General features: G+C 43.1%; 1 protein-coding gene across 1 annotated transcript in view; it reads right to left on the bottom strand.

Moving 5' to 3' along the window:
* Positions 1 to 16,898, bottom strand: part of Heatr3 (HEAT repeat containing 3) — a 37,962-nt gene that overhangs the window by 5,809 nt on the left and 15,255 nt on the right. The window contains exons 8-14 of the mRNA XM_021169711.1: positions 12,979 to 13,069; positions 12,703 to 12,860; positions 12,395 to 12,477; positions 11,261 to 11,397; positions 7,748 to 7,836; positions 3,629 to 3,772; positions 1,655 to 1,831 (exon numbers count right to left, since the gene is read on the bottom strand). Coding sequence (XP_021025370.1) covers positions 1,655 to 1,831; positions 3,629 to 3,772; positions 7,748 to 7,836; positions 11,261 to 11,397; positions 12,395 to 12,477; positions 12,703 to 12,860; positions 12,979 to 13,069 — 879 coding nt within the window. The remainder of the gene's footprint in view (positions 1 to 1,654; positions 1,832 to 3,628; positions 3,773 to 7,747; positions 7,837 to 11,260; positions 11,398 to 12,394; positions 12,478 to 12,702; positions 12,861 to 12,978; positions 13,070 to 16,898) is intronic.

Below are 16,898 nucleotides of genomic sequence, written 5' to 3'. Positions count from 1 at the left end.
CTACTCTCTTATAGAACCAAGACTACCAGCCCAGGGATGGTCCCACCCATCCCCCTTGATCACTAATTGAGAAAATGCCTTACAGTTGGATCTCATGAAGGCATTTCCTCAACTGAAGCTCCTTTCTCTGTGATAACTCCAGCTGTGTCAAGTTGACACAAAAATAGCCAGTACACCAACCCTCATTCATTTTATCTTCTGAGATAGGATCTTATTGTGTTCACCTCCATGCTCTGGGATTAGAGGCTGGCACCACCACATCCGTCTGCAAGTTTGATCACTCTGCCTAATCTGCTTTGCTGGCAGCTGTGGAGGAATGGGGTAAGCTTCGTTCTCCTTATCTCAAAGGCTCCTTCTGCAGAAATCTAAGGCTTTTATGAACAATGCAGACACCGCACACTGGTATAAAAATAGGTCTTAGATAGTATTAAGCAAAAACAAAAGAAAATTTGGTAATGTTATGCTACTTTTCTTTGGATAAGAAAGGAAGAAATCCTAGGTATATTTGTCTCTGCTTAAAGCAACACCACTCAATGGGGCTGTAGAGATGGCTCAGAGATTAAAGCACACCGGTTTCTCTTCCAGAGATCCTGCGTTTGATTCAGCACTGACCTGGTAGCTCAGAGCCACCTGTAACTCCAGTGCTGAGGGATCTGACACCATCTCTGGCTTTCATGGGCACTCACATACACTGTACAGACATATGTACAGGCAAAAATGTCCATGTAAAAAGAAATATATCTCAAAGGGAAAGAAATTCTTTTTTATTTTGGGGGTGCTAGGGATATAGCTCTGGGGTAGAGTGCTTGCCTTGTATATGTGACTCCTAAAAGGAAGGATGGACAGACAGATGGATAGAAGAAAGGAAAATAAAACAAACAAACAAACAAACAAACAAACAGATAACCCTCTAAAATGGAAAGATTCAAGTTTGTTCCTAAACTTCCTAGGCATTGGCAAAACTCAGGGGCAGAACACATGCACAGCACAACTGTGTTCAATTTCCAGCATCAAAAACTGAAGAAAGAAAAGCAAAACTCTCAGCTGCTCTTATTGAGCTAATACAACAGTTGCTATGCTCTCCAGGACAGAGCATCCTGAAGATGTCTTCCTTTCCCAAGTTAAAAATACCCACAACAAAGCTAACATACAAAGCACATTATAGCATATGAAGAAGTTTAAAAGTGTACAAAAATGCTTTCAAAGCACTTCTACATAACACAGCTCTGGTAACATCATGAAAAACTTGTCAAGGTGTCACTCCATTCAATTATTGAAGTCCGGCCACTCTGAAGAACCACGACAGCCAACAAGCACTTCACTGGGTGCTATGGATGGAGGTGCTGGGCTAACCACTGAACTAAACAGGAATTACACTCACACCCTCCGAGCTGCTTGGCCCTTCTTTCCAGAGCTGCTGAGACCTGGGCATTTATGTGATTTCTTTTTTGTTTGTTTGTTTGTTTTTTTTCCTCGAGTTTTTTTTGAGACAGGGTTTCTCTGTGTAGCCCTGACTGTCCTAGAACTCACTCTGTAGACCAGGCTGGCCTCGAACTCAGAAATCCACCTGCCTCTGCCTCCCAAGTGCTGGGATTAAAGGCATGCACCACCACTGCCTGATGACCTGGGTATTTATAAAGAAAGCAATACAAACCTTCATTTTGAAGACTGGTTGGAATTCTTTCAAAGCCGCTAACAATTTAATTTGAACTGAAGCCTTTTCAGCTTCTTCACCATCTGCAAAAACATCAAAGAGGGCATCCAAAGCCTCTCCTGCTACCACAAGGGAAGGGTCTTTGGTGGCGACTTCCAGCAGAAAGCACCCAATGGTCTACAAAAAGCAAACAGAGGATAATGAGGGTCAATCTCCAAAATGATGGATGACAAATGTGCCAACAGCTCCCGTAGTCTACTTCATACAGAGACACCAGGGAAGAAGGAAAGCCTTGAAAGGTCCAAAGATGTTACACACAGCTACAAATGTGCCAAGCACAATATGATCAAGGTGAGCTAAATATGCTATGGTTTATATTACCAAATCAAGTGAAGTAAGGTCTCTAAAGGATATGAAAATGTGATTTTGGAAATTACTGAAGTTTTCCTTGTTTCTCATTTGTACCAACAATCACTACCACCCTCCACCCCAGTGCTCAGGAGGAGAGGCAGGCAGAGCTCTGTGAGTCTAGCCTCATCTACATACTGAGTTCCAGGACAATCACAGTGACACCCTCTGTCAAAAACAATAAACAAACAAACCCCAGCAAATCACAAGATGAAAGTGACACTCTCATTTTACTTCACTGTGTTTTTTGTTCTTGCCACATGGTCTCATGTCGCTTAGCCTGGCTGGCCTCAGATTCATTACAGTCAGGGATGACCCTGACTTCTGATTGCTTCTGCTTTTACCCCCATGTGCTGAGAATACAGAAAAGTGCCACCCAGCCCACTAGTGTGTGCGTCTAACATATGTTCTTTCTTTTCGCTCCACAATTAGTTAGCTTACGATGAGAACATTCCCAATCTGCAAAGGCCTCATCAGAATAGCCTGATTCGAGTTTGGCTGTTCTGTGGGGGTGGGACATGTAACCTGTTGAGGGGGCAGCGGATGGAGACTCTCACAATATGAGGTCCAAAGCCCACCAGTACCAAGCTACTCAGTTAACCTCTCTGGGCTCTAATTTTCTCCTTTTAATGTAAGCAATGCAGATAACCTCTATGACAGTATTAGGCTTAATATCCTAGAGTATACTATGAAGCATACATCTCATATATGAAGTAGTATATATATTAAAAAGCTGGACCATGGGGAAGGGCAGGTGCAGCTGGAGGGAGGATGTAGGGGAGTATAATCAAGCAGCATTGTATATACAGACAAATGGCCAAAAAATTAAAAAGGAAAAACAACTGGATAAACTCAAAGGCATTGGAGCTAACTTCTTGTTTGCAGGAAATGCAGTGGACAGTGGAACAAAACTAAGCAACAAGATACAGTCTATGCAGCTGTTTGAGGACGTGCATAAGAGCAGAGGATGCTAAGGTAAGGGAGATGAAGATCAAGTAATACAAAGCTTAGGGGCCTCACTTTCAAAACCAAACTCTAAGGGTTCTCTTTCAGACAGCTGGAAAGTAGTGAATATGAAATAGATATTAGACTATTGGTGATACAATGCATAAGATGGCAGTTACGTGAAGAAACTTTCCCTATTTGTAACAGGTACATACCAAACCAACAGGGGCTTCCTCCCCTCAGATGGCTGTCCCTTCTGTCAAGCTGACATACAACTAGCTAGGACAGCCAATATGCTGAGGGATTCCTAGAGTGCTCACAGGCCAGAGTTGCTGAGAGTGTGATGTAAGGCTTGCCTCTGAGGTGTTTCTCAGAACGTATCTTATGTGATCTAGCAGAATAAGACACACAAACACTTAACACCACAGTAAAACCAAAATCACCTTCAACAACCCCGTATTTGGACTAACGCTGAAGACAAGTTTACTTTGAAGAAAGCGCGTCAGGAGAAAAGTTAAGTGGAAATGAGGGTCACCCTTTCATAGCTTCATTAGCAATCTCTTTATCCGATCTGTCCTTATCAGGAGCCCCTGAGCACTTAGGCTATAAACAACTGTTTACCTTCAGAGCGTCAAGTGTGCCGTCGGCTTTGGCTAGGACGCTCCCAGTGATTCCCAAAATGCTGACCACATTCACTCGAACCCCAACGCTACTACTATGAATGCCTTCTCTGCACAGCGTCATCAGCTGCTCAGGTGTCATACACTGTTGAGAGAAAAGAAATATTTGTAGGCATTTATTTACTTATCTCATGTGTGTATGAGTGCTCATGTGTGTGGGTTGTGTAACAGCTTTCTCTGAGATTGAAACATTCCATCTTGCAGGGAAGCTCTTTAAACAGGAAGGTTTAAACACTTGAAATAGCTTCAGGAAGTCCCTGAATCTGATCAAAGTCACTAGGCGCCCCTCCCAGCCAGAGTAAGCAAAAAGCCGAGCATCCCTCTCAGAGGAGAAAAGCTGCACACTCTTAGACTAGTCCAGAGCTGGGAAGAAGCAGGAACCAGCTGAGCTGCCAGGAGGAGGTTTAGACCAAATGAGTCACTTGGAAAGGACACTGTCCAACCTATTGAGCTGTAGACTGTGCAGTGTGTACCAGGTGTTGGGTGAGCTTCGGTGATGCACTGTCTTCTACTCCTGTAAGTAACCCCTCACTCATATTCCTGTGAATAATCAATAAATTCATTGATTCACCAGTTAGACTTTGTTGGTAAACATATTTGTTTTGTCGTCGGATCTGTATCTGAGCTGAGCAGACTTGTGTGTTGCATCTTCTCAGAAAAAGTTTTGTCACACAACAGTGGGCATCTCTGTGCAGGTGTTCATGCACCTGTATGGAGGTCCAAGGCTGATGTTGGAGCCTTCCTGAATTACACTTTTTTTTTTTTTCTTTTTTTTTTGGTTTTTCAAGACAGGGTTTCTCTGTATAGCTCTGGCTGTCCTGGAACTCACTCTGTAGACCAGACTGGCCTCGAACTGAACTTAGAAATCCGCCTGCCTCTGCCTCCCAAGTGCTGGGATTAAAGGTGTGCGCAACCACGCCCGGCCTGAATTATACTCTTATCTTACTCATTGAGGCCAGCTCTTTCAGTTGAACCCAGAGCTTGCCAGTGCAGCTACTGTGATTAGTTTGCTCCAGGTATCTCTTCTGCACCTTCAGAGCTCTAGAATTACAGAGAGGCCACCCACCCACACAGCATTTATATGGATTCCGGAGATCTGGACTCGCACAGCACAGGGGAGGGAAGAACTGAGGGCTCCTACATAGGGTCCATGTCAAAGAGTAGGAGCCAACCTGAAAGAGTTCCTATTAATATGGATCAATTTTTGAATCAGAAAGAGTAACTCAGCTGGTGTGGCAGATAAGACCACAGGCTACAAACAATGCCAGCACTTAGGATGGGCAGCAGGATCAGTTCAAGGCCAGCCTGGGCTATATATTGGAACCCTATTTCAAGATAAAAAAATGGTATAAAACTCTGGGCTCACAATGAGACTAAAAGAAAGCATGTGAGAATGAAGCATGGGTTCAGTCTCAGCAACACATAGGTAAACAAAGCGAGGAAGGAGCAGGGAGGGGAAGGGAGAGGGAGGGAGCAGTGTAAGTTCTACTTAGAGACTACCGGGTATCTACTCACGAATGAGATAAAGGCTCAGGCAAACTTACTTTTAAGAAAGCCCATCAGGAGAAAAGCTAAATGGAGGTGAGGCTCAGCTTTTCTTTCTTTCTTTCTTTTTTTTCCGTTTCTCTGTATCGCCCTGGCTGTCCTGGAACTCACTCTGCAGACAAGACTGGCCTTGAACTCAGAAATCCGCCTGCCTCTGCATTCCAAGTGCTGGGATTAAAGGCGTGTGCCACCATGCCCAGCTTTTCAAGTACTAATTTAATACATAGTTTTAATAAAGCCAAAGGGCACATTCTAAAAACTTCATCAGCAATTTTTTATACAATAGCTTATCATGTATTCCTTTCCATTTTATTTATTTATTTATTTATTTATTTATTTATTTATAGGATAATACCTGTAAAATTTTGACATGAACTATGCCAAATTTACTAGATGACCAATGAGATGATGTCTTATTTGCAGTACTGCACAAAGAAGACAAAGCTGGGCATTTCTCGTGTGCAGCCTCCTGAAAGGACCTAGGCAGCTATGATCAACGACTGTAAAACCTTTGAGTAAACATACTAAGACACGGAGACATCTGTGATTTAAAGTATAAAATACATACAGCAATATGAATTTTTCTTGCTGAAAAATTATGAACCTGAGTCTAATTAGATGTAGGCCTTAATATAGACAGGAGATGGAGAGTATTAAAAAACACTATCAGATATATCATCCAAACCTGATTGTTGAGAACAAAATAAGATTCTTCCATGAATGAATCGTGCAAGGGAAGAAGCTGGGTAGGGAAACCATGACGGATTAGGAGCCATGAGATAGGAATATACAAACACTACCGAACTGTACACTTCAAACGGATAAATGCATAGTGTATAAAATCACATCTCTATAAAGCTGTTTAAAAAAAAACATATCAAACTTGCTTAAATAACTTAACATTTAAAATTATATTCTTATCATGGTGTATGCAGTGGAAATGTGCCAAGGCACACACACGTGTGTGGAGATTAGGAGACCACTCTGTAGAGTCAGGTCTCTCCTTCCTCTTTACATAGGTGCTCAGGGATGCAGGCTTAGCACAATTTCATTTACTCACTGAGCCATCTTGTCAGCTCCCTCTTTTTTTTAGGTATACTGTCTTATAAATAAATAGAGAGGGAGATAAGACAGATAAAAGCTAAACACGGTAGTGGGTGTGAGAGCAGAGACAGGTGCATCTCAGTGATTTTGAGGTCAGTCTGGTCTACCCACCAAGTTCTAGGACAGTCAGGGCTACATAATAGAGACCCTGTCTCAAAAAGAAGAGATAAGAGGGTCTAAAGAGATGGCTCAGCAGTCAAGAGCTCTGTGTTCCTGCAGAAGACCCAGCACCCACGTGGCAGCTCACAACTGTCTGCAACTCCAGTTCTAGGGAATCTGACACCCTCACACAGACATACAAGCAAAACGCCAATGCACATAAAATAAAAATAAATAATTTTTTAAAGATTTGTTTATGTTATTCATATGAGTACACTGTAGCTGACTTCAGGCACACCAGAAGAGGGCCTTGGATCCCATTACAGATGGTAGTGATCCACCATGTGGTTGCTGGGGATTAAACTCAGGTCCCCTGGCAGAGCAGTCAGTGCTCTTAATCACTGAACCATCGATCCAGCCCCCAATAAATAATTTTTTTTTAAAGCAAAAAGATAGACTCCTACCCTGTAGTCCAGGCTTTCCTTGGCCTCATGGTCACCCTCTGACTTCTCAATCCCTAGTGTTGCGGTTATAGGTGTGAGCCATCACATCCAGTTTAAGATACAGAACAAAACAATTATCAAAAGACAGTGCTAAGGCAGTCTGCAGAAAATGAACTGTTTGGCTCTGGAGTGATGATACTGAGATTTCAGCTTTTAAAAACAACAGTCTGTCAGACATATGTAATCGGATAATCTATTGGTGAGGTGTGATTTGCCTAAAAAATACTCCAAGAGAAGATTCCAGATGCAGGGGAGCAGAGCACGCGGATGCCCACCTTTAATCACAGTACTTGGGAGCTGGAGACAGGTGGTTAAGCTAGCCTGGTCTATTCACTGAGTTCCAGAATAGCTGAGATACATAGCGAGACCCTGTCTTTGTTTTAAAATTAAAAAAGTTCACAAAAATGCAGGGCAAACAAACAAAACAAGGAGGCAGGATACTACAGTGCTGGGGACTTGACGGAGGTGCACATGGCCTCTTGGAATCCCTTGATAAAACTGTAAGTCCCTTGCCAAGAGAGGACTCAGGGACGCAGAGGTGAGAGTTTCTAGAATAAAGTATTCGAAGAACAACAACATCTCGAGAAAATGTTTATAGCATAAATACTAAGGAGCGTCACAAAAGGCAGCCCCTCGTGGTGCTGCAGGCTGGGGAGGGACCACTTTTCCACTTCAAGCACTTGTCTTCTCACAAAGCTCCTCTCTATCTCCGCAGCTCCTCGGGCAGGGGCTTCCCCACCCTGTTGGTTAACTGCTTGCAAAACACAGAATCTTTTCAAGCTTCTCCAAAGAAGTTTATAATATCTTACCTGTGGAATGTTCTTGGAGGCCATTGTTTGCAAAAGGGCCCTCAAAGCACTACTTATGGCTTCTAGAAAATCATCATGTTTAGCAAAATCTAAAACACAAAATGTTTCCACAAAAACACAAAGATGAAGTGCAAGTTTTCTCTTCTAGAAGACAAATTATTTTGTAGGAGAAGAAACAGGTTTAAAACAAGGCATGCAAATGTTAGCTTACACTGTTATTAACAAAAGCTTTTTTTTTTTTTCCAGATTTACTTTATCTCAGGCGGATGAGTCTTTGGCCTTCTGTATGTCTGTGCACCATGAATGCAATGCCCACGGAGGCCACAAGAGGGCATTAGATACACTAGAATGAGTTGGGCTATGAGTCTCCTTGTGAGTGGGTTCTGGGATCAAGAGCAGTTGGATGCTTACTACTTGAGCCATCTTGCCAACCCCCAACAAAAGCATTCTTGATATATTTAAGCCGAATGTTTACTTCACAGTCTCTGTACACTTTCAAGTAAGTCTGAAAGAAGATTGTGGAAGGGACAGGGACCTACAGTGGTCCTGACTTACAATGCTGGGTTTTAACTAGACTAACATCTGGCACAGGATAAACCTGGCTTTGGGGAGTCTCATCTCTCAGAGGTCTCCACTGTGGTGCTGGCAGACTGTGGAGGGAGAGTCAGCTTCTACACTAGTGTTCCTGACAATATAGGCTCATAGCTTCAGTCTTGCTCTTCTCCTATTGACAAACAGGACAGCAGCAATAAACAACTGAGCTAGCACAGTTACAGCAGGGACAAATGAGGGCCGCCCAGGTGAGTGATCTATTTGGAACGTTAGGATCATACTTTCTAAAGATGCACAGCAAGTATGCCCAGTCTGTGCCATCTGACCCCTCGCCATTTACCTCCCACAGAGTCTGACTTCCTGTCTTGAACACGGGTGTGACTTTGTCTTCTTCAACCATACCCACGACAGAACAGGTTATAACAAGCAATGTGACTTGCAGCTGACTCATAGATGTGTGGCTTTTCCTCAGACTGGGAACCCAGTCAATTGGTTTGAGAAGGTTCGGGTCACATAGGAGTGCCCCGTGGGACGATTCTAGCACCAAGTGTTCACTGTAAACAATTCTGGCTCATGGCTTTTAAGTTTTCCAGTGGAGACCCTAGTCGTCTAGGTTCCACCTCAGCACCAGTGACCCTGCCCAGACAACCTGTTACTGTGTGTGCATACAGAACCCTCCTGTGCAGGATGTCTCTTAGAACCCCTGCTGCACACCAGGAGCAACCACAAGACACTCACAGAAATAAATACCTTCAGACATTGCCAAGTGTCCCCTGGGAGAGGAGCAACGACCGGTAATGGAGAATCGCTGCCTAGATATTGTGCACTAGACAGATCATCTTTACCATTCTGCCCAAATTCCACACCCAGAGAGACTTTGAAAATAACAATGATAAGACAGGGATCACTGTGGTACTCAGGCTGATACAGAGAAACCCTGTCTCGAAAAAACAAAACAAAACAAAACAAAAAAAAAGAATTCATGGGCTTAAGAGATCCTTCCACCTCAGGCTCCAGAGAAGCAAGAGACTGAAAGTAACACTAATGACGCCTATTGCTTTAGTCATAAGTTTGTGGGAGAGCTGATAAATAGCACCAGATACCATGGCTTATTGTCCTTTTGTGCCTGGAACATTGTCTTATTTCTGATACCTCCCTCTTAGGTCGCCTGGCAAAGAGACAGGCAGCTTCCCACAATATATTTCCTTCCTTCCTTCCTTCCTTCCTTCCTTCCTTCCTTCCTTCCTTCCTTCCTCCCTCCCTCCCTCCCTCCCTCCCTCCCTCCCTCCCTCCCTTCTGACAGGATTTCTCTGTCTCTGTGTAGCCCTGGCTGTCCTGGAACTCTGTAGACCAGGCTGGCCTCAAACTCAGAGATCCTCCTGCCTCTGCCTCCCAAGTGATGGGATTAAAGGTGTGCGCCACCACTGCCTGGCTCACAATTTTCTTAATGCAGGGTCTTCCTATAGTCCATGCTGGTCTCAAACTATCAATCCTCCCGTCTCAGCCTCACAAGCACTAAGAGGACAAAGATGCAACCCATCTTCTTTTATCTTTGGGTTTTCATTTTTAGATACTTTTCATTTTTAGATACTGTATGTACCAAACAAGGGAGGCCCTGTAATTAGCACAGTACAGGATCAGACACACCTTGGACAAACTCCTGCACAACATGTGATCTGTGCCAGTTCATTTTGGTCCTAGTTCAATTCCAGCAACCACATGGTGGCTCACAGCCATCTGTGATGGGATCTGACTCCCTCTCCTGGCTGCAGGCTCTATATGTAGATAGAGCACTTATATACATAAAATAAATAAAACATAGAGAGAAGCACGAGCTAAACGATGGTCTCACTACAGTTTCTCCCCTAGCTGCTAAAGCCTGGTGTGCAACAGAAGCTCCACAATTGATGTGAAGATATTACTATTATTATTCAAAAGTTTCCATGTGCCTGGTCCACACAGTGAGTTGCAGGACAACCAAGGCTACACACAAAGACACTGTCTCAAAAACAACAAAACCTCCTGAATAAGACAACAGTGGCACATGCATCCTAGGGGAACCAAGTTTCATCAACTGGAGGGAAGTCATAGCTAGTACTGTAAACCTGCCAAGAGCAATGTCTGGAGAGGTCATGGCCCCAGAGGTGACCTTATCACTAACTTACTACCAAAGCAATAGTTTCCAACTGCCTGGAAATCCTTATCTGCATAAATAAGTGTAGACCTCTCACTTCCAAGCTTCTCTCTACAGCAGGCAGAAACCAGCAGAAACCTTGAGTGACCCTTGGGTGCTCAGCCCCAAAAGGACAGCTCCCACACCGAAGGCTCAGGGAATATCGGAGGAGGGAGAAGGAAAGACTGGAAAAGCCTGAGGACCAAGAGCACTGCTTGACTTTCTCTTGAGCAGGACAGGGATGCTGCGCCTAAGAATTCTCAGCAGAATGGCTGCTGAGGGAGGAGAACCAGTTTTCTTCCCTGTTTTTTTTTCTTCAGAGACAACACCATAATCCTACCTGGTCAGCCCTGAGTACATGCAGGTGGGGCAGCAATGACTGGACTGATCCAGAGGGTTGTGGTCTATGTTCATGTATGTTTGTAATAGGAATAAATATAGAAGGGGGATCAAAAGAAGGTACAGGGGAAAGACAGGAGGAACTAGGTAGAAACAATGCAAATATAGTATTCTCATGTATGAAATCCTCAAATTAAAAAAAAAATGAATAGACTCAAATATCCTAATGAGAATTTGATACTTATGACATTAATTTAAACACCCCCCCCCCCCATCTACTGACACACCCTGACTGTTATTGGCAATATGTGGCTGATAGTATCTTGGAAAGGTTTCTGAGGTTAGATATAATAACATTCCATTTATAACACAGATATAACAGCCCAAGTTCCATTCTTAAAGTTCTGCTAAGTCCAAGTAGTCTCTCACAGTAATGTCTAAATATTTACCTGGCTGAGAAAAAAGAATCTGTGACAGGTGCTGAGCAAGTGACTGGAGGGCGGGGGCTCCACCGAGATGGTCTATGTCCAGGAGAGACACAAGACTCTGGAGACACATAAGGGCTCTACACTGAATAGTGTTCATTCTGCAAAGAAAGGAAACAATCGAACGTTGACATCCTGGCACTCTATGGCCTACTGATTTGTGGTACTGTTGATGTTTATTATGGCACAGCCTCGTGCTTTATACTCCAGGCTAGCCTGGAGCTCACTATGAAATTTATGCTGGCTTTGAATTTGTGATCCTCTTGAATACTCCAACGGGAGTCACAAGCTTCAAGCCTGGCTCAGTGTCATTTTTTAATCTAAGCTTCAGATTCTAAGAGTACCTATAAGGTCAAGGAGGTCTGAGGCAGTCACAAAGAATAATGTGACCTGCTCAGCTGCCAATCAGTGCCTAAGCACTCAAGGGCTCTGAGTACAACTCATTTGTGAGTCACGAGTCTCTCTCCACTTGGTGCTGTACAGAAAACTCCTTACTTTTACTATTTGTATTTATAGTTTGATGTTCTGGGTATTGATCCCATTACAGCACACATGATAGACAAGCTCCCAACCACCCACCCGGTCCACTCTGCTCCACAGGTTGCTCAGGCAGAGCATGAACTTGTGACCCTCCTACTTCACTGCAGCCTTAGGCAGTTGAGATTACAGACTCCCACCCCAGGCTTGCTTTCTTCCTTTCTTCAGTAGCTTCCTTAGGCAGCCACTGGATGTGTGTCCCTAAACAGTTTAGTGTTGCCTAGCTGTGTGGTTTGTGTACGTTTTATGTCTTATTCACTCAGCTCATCACAGTAAGTTCTGCTGTGCTGTGGGCGGTTCCGGGTCAGATCCTCTTTACTGCTGAATGTCAACGTCTTAAACATTTGACCACGACAGACATCGAAGTTCTTTCCAAGTTGGGGCAACTATGTCCCATACTGCTGTGAGCATTCACTCTCACACCACTATCCCAGCACATAAGGAACACAACCTTCTGCAGGGTACATATCAAGGCAGGTCTTGGGGGCATTTTCTATTCAATAATTCAATTTCACATAATGACAAAACAATAAATGTGTCTGAAAATCCAAAGTTTCTTACTTCCTAATCAAAGGTTTCCAAGTAGGGTTCTTAGAGCATATGTCAACTGCAACACTGTTTGGTGAAGAGGTTTTCTCAAAAACCTAGGTTTGAAAGGAAAACAGGAAAAAAATAAAAGGGAGGTCATTTTAAACAGGATTTCTCTATAAAAGTCAGACTTGTTATTTACAAGTTAAGGTGGTCAGGAGGAAATTATTTGTGTGTTAATTCTGCTTTACACCCAAGCCTCCAGCCCCTGTGGTGAACAGCTCACACCAGCCATACTCACACAGCCATCCCTAACCAGAGACCATGATGAAGCTACTAACCTTCTCTGGAATGAGGCAGTTGGTAAGGGCAGAGTGAATCTCATGGGACAGGCACAAAGGGGACATCAGCTGCCCACTGCACTCACTGAAGGAGTTTTCCATAAAGGCTTCACTTTCATCACTACTAGAAAGCTCTTCCCACTCATCATCCGAGGGATCTGAGGAGAGGGCAAACCAGATGTAACCGGGGTATCAAAGAAACTCCCATGGGGGCCGCTCCTGGTGTGGGGGTGGGAGTTGGGGCGGGGAACCATCCAATGTAAGCTGGGAGCAGACCTTCACTGCAGCACATGTTGACGATAACTTCCAGAGCGGTCTGCTGAGCTGTCAGCAATGCCATGGCCTCTCGCAGCTCCTTGTCAGTAGGCTATAAATAAATAAATAAATAAATAATCAAGTCTTTTTTGTATTAAGTTTCCTTGATTTCTGCACCTGGAATAGAGTAGATGGAGGCTAGAACAGGCAGAAGAAAAGCTACAGAAATGTGAATAAGTTCTGTGACTTCCTCCTGGTCCACTAGAGCAAATCTCTGTTAACTGTGTTTCATCTATCACAGAGCTGCATAGCTTTAAAGAATAGATACCTTGGGACTGGCGAGATGGCTCAGTGGTTAAAAGCACTGACTGATCTTCCAGAGGTCCTGAGTTCAATTCCCAGCAACCACATGGTGGCTCACAACCATCTGTAATGGGATCTGATGCCCTCTTCTGGTAAGTCTGAAGACAGTTACAGTGTACTCATAAATAAAATAAGTAATTTTTAAAAAACAAAAAAAACCAAAACCAGATACCTACCTTGAATCTTGACCACATGTGTTAAGTTGCTTAGCATGGTAAGATTAAACAAAAGCTTATTTCAGACATTTGATGCTTAAACACATATTTTAGACATCTTCTTTGAAAGACACATTCAACATATACTTCTGGCTAGGCACGGGGGCACATATCTATTCCAGCACTCAAGTGGTAGTCAGGAAAATTACCTCAAGTTTTAGGCCAGTCTGGTCTATAGAGTAAGTTTCAGGCCAGCCTGGGCTATATATTGACATCCTGTCTCAAAAACAAGTAAACATACCACACACACTATTAACAAGCCTTACATTAACAGTGCTTGACAAATACCAGACTGCCTTGATTACTGATTTTCTATGAAAAATAAAATATAAAGTAACTCTTCAAGATTGGGGGAAAAGAAAGCGGAGCACGGTGGTGCACATCTTTAGTCCCAGCACTTGGGAGGCAGAGGCGGATATCTATGAGTTCCAGGTCAGCCTGGTCTACTGAGTGAGTTCTAGGACAGCCAGATCTATATAGAGACCCAGTCATAAAAAACAAAATACAAAATAACAACAAAAAAGATTGGGGGAAAAAAAGGCTACAGAGATGGGTGTGAGAACCCCTATCTTCCTGCAGAGGACAGACTGGGTCCCAGCACACATTACAGTTGATACCTCCTGTAACTCCAGCTCTGAGAAAACCCATACACTTTTCTGACCTCCATGGCTACCCCTACCCATTTGCACATAAACACATCCAAATAAAACGTGTGATAAAAAAGACAGAAAAAGACATTTTTCTCTAAAGATATTAATTTCAACAAGTAACATTTCCTAAAATGAACAATATAAACTTATAAACTTAAATTCTTAACTTGCCTGTAAAAACTCAACCAGCCACACTGATATCCTAGAGTGAGTGGGATAACTTTTAAAATAACATGTACTTTATTGTTGGTTTGCAAACTCAAATTGTCTTTTTAATGACTAGACAACGTGGAGCAGATCACTAAGTAGATTTACTATAATTGCTCAAGCATTCCATAGACATGCATATTTTAGACTATACCCAGTCATCAATACCTGTAGATTCTGAATCCGTGAAGTTAACGAACATACGTTATTTATTTATTTTTTTTCTGTTTTAAAAGCTCTTATTATGTATGAGGCTGGAGAGATGGCTCAGCGGTTAAGAGCACTGACTGCTCTTCCGAAGGTCCTGAGTTCCAATCCCAGCAACCACATGGTAGCTCACAACCATCTGTAATGAGATCTGATGCCCTGTTCTGGTGTGTCTGAAGACAGTGCACTCTCATACAATAATAAATAAATTTTAAAAAAAAGTTCTTTTTTTGGTTTTTGTTTTCTGAGACAGGGTTTCTCTGTGTAGCCCTGGCTATCCTGGAACTCACTCTGTAGACCAGCCTGTTCTCGAACTCAGAAATCCACCTGCCTCTGCCTCCCAAGTGCTGGGATTAAAGACGTGAGCCACCACGCCCGGCAAAAGCTCTTATTATATTGTAGTGGCATGGAAAGGAAGAACTCAAATTTCAGGGCTCAACCTTCCAGTCTCAGTCTAAGTATCTGGGACATAGATATAACCCACTATGAGCAGCACTATAAACCAAGACCACAAATACCTGGAGAAAACTGCATCTGTCCTTGACGGTATTCCATAAGTAATGTAACACGTGTGTGTGTGTGTGTGTGTGTGTGTGTGTGATATGAGGGCAGGGGATGTAACTCAGTACTGGAGTGTTTGCCAAGAATGTGCAAAGCCCTGGATCTGATCCTCAGCACTAAATACAATTAAGTTAGCAAAACACACCCCCTTCTTATCCAACACTGTGCTACAGTTGTTAAGAATCAAAGATGGGGGCTGGAGAGATGGCTCAGTGGTTAAGAGCACCGACTGCTTTTCCGAAGGTCCTGAGTTCAAATCCCAGCAACCACATGGTGGCTCACAACCATCTGTAATGAGATCTGATGCCCTCTTCTGGTGTGTCTGAAGACAGCTACAGTATACTTAGATATAATAATAAATAAATCTTAAAAAAAAATTTAAAAAAGAAAAAAAAAAAGAAATCAAAGATGGAGCCAGGCGTAGAAATGGTAGAATGCTTGCTTATCATGCACAAAGCCCATGTATGATCTTCAACACTGTACAACCCAGGCTCGGTGACACGTCTATAATCACAACACTTGAGTGAAGTGGAGACAGAGGATTAGAAATTACAGGTTATGCTCTGGCTTTACAACACACTTTGAAACTACCTGGATACATGAGGCCATGTATTAAAACAAAACAAAACCCAAAAAAATCCTAATCTAAAGATTATGAGAGGAAGTGTGTAAGTAACTGTAAATAATATACCATTTCATATGAGAGACTTAACAACTTAAGATTTGGAACCTGGGGTGGGGTGGGGTGGGGGGCTGAGTTAGAGCCAATTCCATGTGACTATGTATTTAAATATCTTATTTTCTCAGACCTCCTGGGTCCAAAGTTAAAAATGTACCTATAGGTGTTATAATTTGCATTACCATTTTCCTTACCAGAGTGTTTGTGCTCATTTAAAATGCAACTAATAAGCCAGGCAAGGCGTGTACTCGCGCACGCACACACAGAGCCCCTTTAATCCCAGCACTAAGGAAGCAGAAACGGATGCATCTCTGGGAGCTCGAGGCCAGCCTCGTCTAGACAGCAAGTTCCAGGTCAGCCAGAACTACATCGTAACAGTGTTCCCAATAAACAAACGAACAAACAACCAAACAACCAAACAAGTAAAATCCCACCAACAAATCCCTTGTCTAGGAATTAAACTTCAACTTTTGGCCTGTGTTATCTAACAAAAATGAAGGATGACTGATGGAAGGCACAGACTATTCTAATGGCAATCCCTGGAATATGTAGTCCATTTTCTTTTTTTTTTTTTTAAGATTTATTTATTGATTATATGAAAGTACACTGTAGCTGTCTTCAGACACTCCAGAAGAGGGAGTCAGATCTTGTTATGGATGGTTTTGAGCCACCATGTGGTTGCTGGGATTTGAACTCCGGACCTTCGGAAGAGCAGTCGGGTGCTCTTACCCACTGAGCCATCTCACCAGCCCCAGTAGTCCATTTTCTACTACCACTATGCATAATAACCATTTCTATTCAGGTTTGTGAGTGTGAGTTCAGATAAGCTAAATAGATTTGCAATGGATTCTCTCTACCTGAAATGGATACATATCCATGTTAGAGAGAACTCTGAGATTTGCAACATCCCCTTTACAACATTCCTCTACTTCTGACTGTTATCAAACTGACAAAGAGCCAGGCATGGTGGCGCACGCCTTTAATCCCAGCACTCAGGAGGCAGAGGCAGGCGGATTTCTGAGTTCGAGGCCAGCCTGGTCTACAAAGTGAGTGCCAGGA

The sequence above is a fragment of the Mus caroli genome, chromosome 8 (genome assembly GCF_900094665.2).
Source record: "Mus caroli chromosome 8, CAROLI_EIJ_v1.1, whole genome shotgun sequence".
NCBI classification, from domain to species: domain Eukaryota; kingdom Metazoa; phylum Chordata; class Mammalia; order Rodentia; family Muridae; genus Mus; species Mus caroli.
This window is presented reverse-complemented; position numbering and strand designations above follow the sequence as displayed.